Source organism: Lucilia cuprina, chromosome 6 (assembly GCF_022045245.1).
Source record: "Lucilia cuprina isolate Lc7/37 chromosome 6, ASM2204524v1, whole genome shotgun sequence".
In the NCBI taxonomy this organism is placed as follows: Eukaryota; Metazoa; Arthropoda; class Insecta; order Diptera; family Calliphoridae; genus Lucilia; species Lucilia cuprina.
The window spans coordinates 49,622,216-49,631,496 of NC_060954.1; the positions used below are offsets into that span (position 1 = coordinate 49,622,216).

Below are 9,281 nucleotides of genomic sequence, written 5' to 3' on the forward strand. Positions count from 1 at the left end.
TGCAATGAGAGTGTAATTTAAATTTATTATGAAAGACACGAGTGTTAAACCAGAGATGGAGTAAATTATTCTAGAAAAACTCGTACTAAAGAAATAATAATATTAATTTTGTAATAAAATAAAAATAAATTGTGACTGTGACTTTTATTAGCAATTCTCGGCTATGAATTTTAATTTTCACAATACAATTTTTTTAAAACATTAATTTGTCATTAAATATTGAGTTAAATTTTTTATCTTAATGTGATTTTTTTTAACATTCTAACGATCCTTTAATATAACCAACCCTGTCTATACTTTAATGACAGAAAATAAAACAAGATCATGAATTATCTGTTCGAAAAGAGATGGAAAAATATTTATTTTTAATTAAGAAGAAAAAAAACGGAAGTAATTCAAATTCAATAAAATTCAAAACACACACTCACACACATACACATGTACATAAATTTATATTTTTGCGAGAATTGACTGCATAAAGTGAGCAACAAGCAGATAGATAAAGAGCAACAAAAAGTGTTTGTTTTTATTGTTGTTGCTACATTAATGTGCGTAGCGTATACAAAATGTAACGTAACCAAATAAATTTGCAAATAAAATTTAAATAATATAAACAAGCCTACGTATAAGGTTGCCAGATTATTGGCGTAAAAAAAACGCCAAAAAAATTTTTTTTATTTTTTTCCAAAAATGTTTAAATTTATTATATCCTACACTACTTTAGTGGGGAGGGTATAGTGGGTTTGTGCTGATGTTTGTAACGGACAATAATATTGGACCTTAAAGTATACCAACCGGCTCAGAATCAGGTTTACATTATATGTGCACCAGATCACTTGGGAGTAGTCGCCAACGAAAGGGCGATTGTATTAGCTTTAAAGGAAAGGCAACTTGAGGAAGTTTACCTGATAAACGCAAAACCATATGACGCAACGAAAGCCTTATTATAAATATGGGTCAGAGAATCCAATAAGTACTCTTGGAATAATGAAACAGTGGGTAGAAACCTTAAGATCCTATGGGGTGACCCTGCTGAGAACAAAACTAGAAATCCTTACAAAATAAGCAAGTCTGAGGTTAGTATGAGTAGACACACAGGAAAAAATAAAATTGAACGAGTATATTTGGAGAGGACAGTGGAACTCTGCAACACTTTCTTTGTCACTGTCAGACATTTATTGAATTTAGATCCAAGTATTATGAGAGTTATATTATTCCGGAAATAACAATTCCTTGGAATTACGTCTAGAAATCAGAGTTTCTGAATATTTAAAGATTTTTTATGCAAATTTGGACCAATTTTGTTATAATATTTGTCTGTGTTAAAGGTCATCGCAATCTTAGAATCTTAATTCTGAATATTCAAGTCATTTTCTGAAGGGGGGTCTTGGACCGATTTTGATGTAATATTTGTCTGTGTTGCAGTTCATCGCAATCTTAGTGCTAATAAGTGAATTCTGAATATTCAAGTCATTTTCTGAAGGAGGGTCTTGGGTTAAATGTGCTGCGGTTATTTCGAAATTCAGCAAAGTCATCAAGGCTGGTATATAACTCAGTTGTGAGATATTTTATCGATATATAACTATGTTTTACATGTTTTTAAGTTTAAGAGTTCCATTCGGGAGGTTCAGTTGTATGGGGTTAGATGAAATAATGGACCGATTTTAACTCTCGAATCTCTGGAACAAAAAAGACGTATGTGCCAAATTTCATCACATTATCTTGCGATTTGTACTTTGATAACAACGTGAATTCAGAATATTCAAGTCATTTTCTGAAGGGTCTTGGGTTAAATGTGCTGCGGTTATTTCGAAATCCAGCAAAGTCATCAAGGCTGGTATACAACTAAGTTGTGAGATCTTTTGTGGATATATAACTATACTTTACTTGATTTTAAGCTCAAGAGTTCTTTTTGGGAGGTTCAGTTGGGTGGCGTTAAATGAAATAATGGATCGATTTTAACCATTTTCAATAGGCAGACGAAACAAAAAAGACGTATGTGCCAAATTTCATTAAATTATCTTGCGATTTGTACTTTGATAACAACGTTTACCTGGAGACACGGACGGTCAGATGAAGGAACCAATGGACGTCGTTAACTCGACTAAGAAAGTGATTCTGAGTCAATCGTTGCACTGTGTGGGTATAATACTAATATTTTAGTGCGTTACAAACATCATCACAAACGCATAATACCTCTACCACTACAGTGCCCTATTTAAGGGGTACGGTAGAATGGACCGTTGGTTCAAACATTTTCCTTTGATTTAATTGATTTATCTTGAAATTTGCAACCTGTAGCGTGCGCACAAGCTTAACATAGATTGACAGACGAATAGATTGACGGACGGACGGACGGACATAGTTAAATAGACTTAGAAAGTGATTCTGAACTGTTTGGTATACTTTAAGAAGGGTGTATAACCAATATTTAAGGGTGTTACAAACATCAGCTTAAACAAATAATACCTATAGTAGTGTGTAGTACATATAATTACTAAGCTCAAAATTTTTTTTTGAAAATTTGGAAATTTTTGATAATTCTTACTTTTAAACGTTTAAAATCGCGAAAAATCTGGTAACATTGTTCGTCAACATATTTTTACAAGACTTAACGTCACCCAGAGAAGTTTATCAAGACGAAGGAAACCGACAGACTTTTAGCGCAAACAAAAAAAGGCGAACGCATTCACAACCAAAAAAAAAAAAATCACAAAAATACAAAAAACTAAAACGCTTACACATTTACATGAATACTTAAAACACATCAACACTCAAACTCACATACAACTAAACCAACAAACAAACAATAAAAAAAACTAAACTAACGAAAGCAGAGGGTATTTAACCGACCTCAAATCAATTTGCAATTTCAGTCTATCTCCGTGTTGCAGCGTTGCATGAACCACTCTCGTAATTAAAAAAAAATAACGAAAAAAAGTAAATTTTTTTAAAAATTTTTACTTTTATTTTTAACGGTCAAAGAAATAAAATAATTTATAGAAATTTTTTTAAATATGAATTATTAAGAAAAACAAAAGCTTGAACTTGACATTTTTATTAAAAAAAAAAACAAAATTATTTTTGTGTAATGTTTAAAATAAACATAGTTAAACAACAACTTAAACTGCGTTTAAATGTTAGAATATAAAGTTTTTAACAATAAAACGACTAAAATGAACAAAAAAACGTGATTATTATGTTTAAATAGAAACAAATAAACTGAAGAAGTGATGGGTTTACGATTTTGGCATTAATTAGACGATTATCTAATATAAATGGTGACAATTTTTTTTTTTTGAAAAAAAAGTGCCCTAAATTAACGAAACCTAGTTTTAAATGCAATGAACATAATTTATTAATAACGTGTTAAAAAGAAACAATAATAAAAAAAAGACTTTTGTTTAAATAAAACCCATCAACTATTGGGGTCTGTGGCTTCAAACATGTTTTAACGATCGTTAAACCAACCAGTTGCAATTTTAAGCACGTTCACTTAGCCAAGTTTACAAGACGTATGAATGGTCGGAAAAAACCCTCTTTAGTGTTTCGAAGAGCATTATTACAACATCTTTAAATTGTGTATTTTTGAAAGAAAAAAACTCATAACACGTTCAATGAACGATTATTGAAAACAAAAACAACATAAGTTTAAGCCAATGGTTTAAGAAAACCTTTAAGTTTTTCCCCTTTGTTAGTTAAAGTAAAAACTATTGGACGCCACTAAGTTGTACAACCAAATAGAAAAATTTTAAACCGTTAAAGCAACGACCTTGAAAATAAAGCACGTAAAGAAGAAGAAAGAGAAGAAGTAAAAAATAACTAAAATAAACATAAACAAACAAAAGTCAAAACTTTTGAAAAAAAGATTTAAACAAAATCAAAAACCCACAAAACGTTAAGAGTTGTAATAGAAAGTGAAAGTTAAGAAACTTAAACTTTTAAGTTTAATATTTCTTTCTCGGTTTTGGTACAAAAAAAAAAAAAAACATAGTGGGGAAGCTGTGTTAAACTATTATATTTGCAATTGATTGCAAAAAAAACCAAAGCAAAAGTTTTAGATTACCAACTCTCTACTACACGTAAACGGTGATCTTGCAGCAGAAAACAACAGGCAAGCAACCAACTACAGCAAACGATCGTTAATAGATAATTGAAGTTCAAGTTGTGTTGAAAATAAAACCAGCAATACAACACAAGTAATTAAATAACAATTTAAAAAATAACAACAACAAAAACATATTTTGTAATATTAAATTTCATTAAAAGAAAAAATTTAAAAAAGTAACGTTAAAAAATCCAAGTGTTTCTTATAGAAACGTGTTAAATTAAAGAAAAAACAACAACAACAAAAACAACAATATGAGTGAATCTATTAAAGAAGAATCTAACTTAAACATTATGCCTCAACCGGAAGAAGTTATACAACTGGAAACAGCTAAGGATAACAACAACAGCAGCAGCTGCAGCAGCAACAGCATCAACAACGATACCTGTGAGATACGCAGTCAACATATTAAAAATGCTCATACATTTTTGGTCACCACTGTAAGAACACAAGAAACTATAACCACAACCACAGAAACACAACTAAACAATAGTGATCAACTAAAAGCAGTACCTGTTCTTAACAACACACTCTCCAAAGAGGAAAAACCTTGTTGCAGTAGTTCTTGTTCTTCTCCGGAATGTTCTACAAAAGCTATAGTTCCTTTATCTTCATCTTTACCTTCTAAACTTTTAAGATTTCATGCTAAAAAGTCTGCTCAATCTTTGTTGCAGCGTCTAGAGTCACAGGAACAATCTGTCGATTCACAGTTTGATAGTGATGAGGGTTTGACAGCGGGCTTTAGTGGTTGTAGTAGTAATAATGGTGAAGATTATATATCGCAAGATAGTTGTGATTCTTTGGAAGATTTGCCAGAACCAACAGCTCCTGCCATGTCACCACCACCGCCACGTAATTCGCCATCCACCGATAATATTGATGAGAAAATAGATGTTGGTATGGGTTCTTCAATAGAAGGTTCCGAAGAATCTGAAGAAGATGATGAGTTAAAGCCATTGGCAGTGGATAATCATGTTTTACATGAAATAGATCTAAGATCTAGTACCAGCACCACTACCAGTAGTTCTTTAAGCTCGAATGCGCCCATTTCAACAGCCGTTTTAAGCGATAAAGTCCATGAGAAAACCTCCAACAATACGGCAGTCTTAAGTGAGGCCAATTTGGAAAAATTCCGTAAACATCAGACGGTGGCACAAGCTCATCCCATAATGGATAATATATATTTACATCCAAATTTTAAATATGATTTCCAAACAAAAGAAACAACTAACGATAACACGTCTAAAATGGCTGAAAATAACAATTCACCAGTTTTAGAAACTAAACGTATACATCGCTCCTTCTTAACTATGAAGAAAACGGAACCATTAACATCCGAAAAAGCCAATTCGGTAGTATCTCAAGCCACCTCAGCCTCGGGTGATAAGACTCTCATCAATGAAATAGATAATCTAGATCCAGCTCTAATACCCAGTGATGATTTGGCAGCCGAAATAGCCGATGCTGTGGAATATTATTTCTCTAATGATAGCATACTCAAAGATGCCTTCCTACTTAAACATGTTAAGCGCAACAAGGAGGGTTATGTTAGTCTGAAATTGGTATCTAGCTTTAAGCGTGTTAGACAATTGACCAAGGACTGGAAGGTGGTGGGTAATGCGGTAAGACGTAAATCGCACAAAATAGAACTCAACGATGTGGGCACCAAGGTAAGACGTATTGAAGCTTTACCCAATTTCGATGAGACCATGCCTTCACGCACAATAGTGGCTTGTGATTTGCCCTTAGATAAATTGAGCATAGAAAAGGTTTCCGATATATTCTCTAAATGTGGTGAAATAGCTTTGATACGTATTTTAAAACCCGGCATGGCCATACCGGTAGATGTGCGTCAATTTATGAATAAATATCCGGAAATGCAACAAAAAGAATGCGCTTTAGTGGAATATTTAGAATCGTCATCGGCTAGAGAAGCTAGAAACTTGCAGGGACCTTTTAAGGTTTACGAAATGGTGGCTCCTAAAAAGAAAACTGGCAAAAAGGCTGTCATACAGGTTTCAGCTCCGGTTGTACGCATGGTGGAGAATTATCGCTATTTCAACGATCATAGCTATGAACGTACAAGAGGTGGCAGTTTCAGTGGTATGCCAGTGCAAGATATTGATTTACGCTATAGATTGAAACGTAATAATTCAGATTTTGCCACCAAAGCCTATAATAATGATGTTCATCAATCCTATGGACCAACAGTGGCAGCTCCGCACTATCATAATACCGCTACTACAGGTTATACACCATCACATCGTGGTAGTTTTGGCAGTGATCATCATGTACATCAACCTCAACAACAACATCATCAGCAACATCAAGGTCATCATCCAGTAACGGGACATTATCAACACCGCGGTAGTATAAATCAAGATGTCCTATCCAATCAACCAACACCTTCATCTCCCGGTACGAATAACACGAATTTCTTTGCTTATACACCACGCAGATATAGCAACACCTCGACTATATCGGCTCATACAGCCAACAATAACAGCATTAATAATATTGACGCCTCAGTCATGACCACCAAGCCGACACACACGAATCTAAGCAACATTTCTAATAACACTAGTAGTAACTCCCATAATCTGGTAAGACGTCTGTCGAATTGTTCACAAGAAGGTTATGCCGATGCCGTAAGACGTTCATCAAATTGTTCGGAAAATGCACCACAAAGACGTGATTCCAATTGTTCCGATAATTGTCCCTGTACAAGACGTATTTCTGATTTTGGCCAAAACGAAGTATATCGCAAAACTTCTCAGGGTTCTATAGGTAGTGGTGGAGAGAGACGTTTCTCTAATGGTTCTATGCAATTCGAAAGAACCTTTTCGAATGGCAGTGATATGAGTAATCATTTTCAACGACGCCCTTCTAATGATTTCAATCTGGAGCGTAAGCAATCGTTGGAAACTCAAACTGGTTCACCTTATGATGATCCTAATGTGGGAGGCGGTGGTGGTGGTTATAATGTCTTTCCACGCCGCTATTCCAATAATTTCAATAATAATATTAACAGCAAATTGGCTGCCTATGATAATGCTCAGTACATCAATGGCCGACGTATATCCACCGATTCTGGTTATGATCGTCGTTTTTCCTTTGGTTCGGAATATGAGGGTTCACCACGTTCACGTACTAATAGTTTTCTTAATAACTATAAACATGGCATCAATGACTATGATGGTCAACCACGTTCACGTACCGGTAGTTTTCTAGATGGTTCACCACGCTCTCGTTCGGGATCGTTTGCTACACGTACTGCTGAACATTTGGTGCGTACACCTATGGGACCGGATGGTAGTAAGGGTTTTGGTTCAAGGGCTCGTAAATTTGATCAAACTATTTCACCAGTTTAGGTGGATGTCTATATATACATATATATGTATATGTATGTATAGCTGTATGGGTAAGAATTTGTATTAAACAAAAGTGTTCATTTTGTATTGTTTTTACTTTAAATTAAAAAAAATTTGTTGTTTAAGCAGGACTTTGAAAGTTAAAACTAAAAAATGGCTGTTATTCCTTAAAACATCCTTCCCTTTTATATATAAAACGATTAATTATAAATTTTTAATATTTTTTTAAATATTTTTTTTTGTTAATTATTTTATGAGAAAAATTGCAGTGTTTTTAAATTAATAGTTTTAAGTTTTTTTAATATTATTCAATAGTTTATTACAACATTTATATTAACATTAGATTTATGCATAAATTTAAATTGGCAATTAATTGTTATAAATTATAATAAATTGTTATTCTACTAAAAGTTTGCTGCAAAAATATTTAATTGATATTTATAAACATTTAATTTAAAATAAAAAAAATATTCGAAAATTCTTTTTAAAAAATATATAAAAAATATAATTTAATTTAAATTTTAAAGATTATTTAATTTACAAATTGGTTTTGAGGTTATGTCCCGATAAAGTTCTATTAAAAAATTGTTTAGATACTCTCAGGTATTAGATTTTATTAGAGATTTTTTTCTATTGGCATTCAAATTTGTTTATATTTAGGAATATAAAAAGGTAATAAAATTTAATAGCTAAATATATAAAAAGTTAAGAAATCTTCAATATAATTTTAGTTTCTTGTTAAATTTTAATTAATAAGAATTATATAATAAGTTTATAAAACATTATAATTTCCTTTAGAATAGTTGAACCCTTAAGATCGTTTATGGAACTCTTTGACTTTTCTAAAACATGATCCTACATGATCTATTTAGTATTAATTTTATAATATTCATTTGCGGATTAACAAACTTGCTGGTACAATAGTATAAAATTTGTTGATATATTTCTGTTAAGACGATCATTTAAGTCCCGTTGCAATACCTAAGATTATATTTGTTATTGGATCAGACTTGTTCATGAGATGCACTTTTTTAGTTTTGAAAAGAAAGCCGATCATTTAAGTCTCATTGATTAATCTAAGAATATAGTTTTTATGGATCAGACTTGCTCATGGGATGCAAGAATCACTGTTTTTACTTTTGTAAGGTATGTTTTGTAAAACATGAACCTGCTCGATCAAATTCTTGATCAATTCAGTATTAAAATGATGGTATAACAGTTAAAACTGTTCGAAATAGATGTAACTCTCTGTTATTTCCATAGAGCAGATCATTGATATAATTAATGGTTCAGACTTATGGATCAGACTTGATCTTGAGATTTATGAATCATTCTTTTACTTTTGTAAAGAATTCCCAAGTGCTTTGGATATATATTTTGTAAAACATAATACTGCTCAATCAAATTCATGATCAATTATAATATACATCTAGGGACAAGTTAACATGGTGGTATAATAGGTAAAACTATTTGAAATAGGTGTAACTCTCTGTAATTTCCATAGTGCAGATCATAAGGTAAAACATGATAAAGTAAAACATAATCCTGCTCGATCAATTTTATGATCAATTAAGTATTAACTTAATAATATTCATCTAGGGACAAGTAGTCTATGGTATTCAAAATTTTCATCAGCAGAAGTATTTTCTTTTTTAGTACTAAAGTACACTACTTTATGTAAGATAATAATATCTTATTTAATCAATATTTCGGTCTCAATAGAGCGAAGATTACATCTCAGACAAGCGATCAGTTTTAAACTAAGTAGTGAAACCTAACGAGTTTTTCTCTAGGTAAGACCT

General features: G+C 32.1%; 1 protein-coding gene across 1 annotated transcript; it reads left to right on the plus strand.

The window, feature by feature from the left end:
* The first annotated feature begins 3,093 nt into the window (after window positions 1-3,093).
* Window positions 3,094-7,767, plus strand: LOC111677804. Its single transcript, XM_023438998.2, has one exon. It carries the CDS (start codon window positions 4,363-4,365, stop codon window positions 7,477-7,479), a length of 3,117 nt encoding a protein of 1,038 aa, XP_023294766.2. The 5' UTR covers window positions 3,094-4,362; the 3' UTR covers window positions 7,480-7,767.
* Window positions 7,768-9,281: the final 1,514 nt, after the last annotated feature.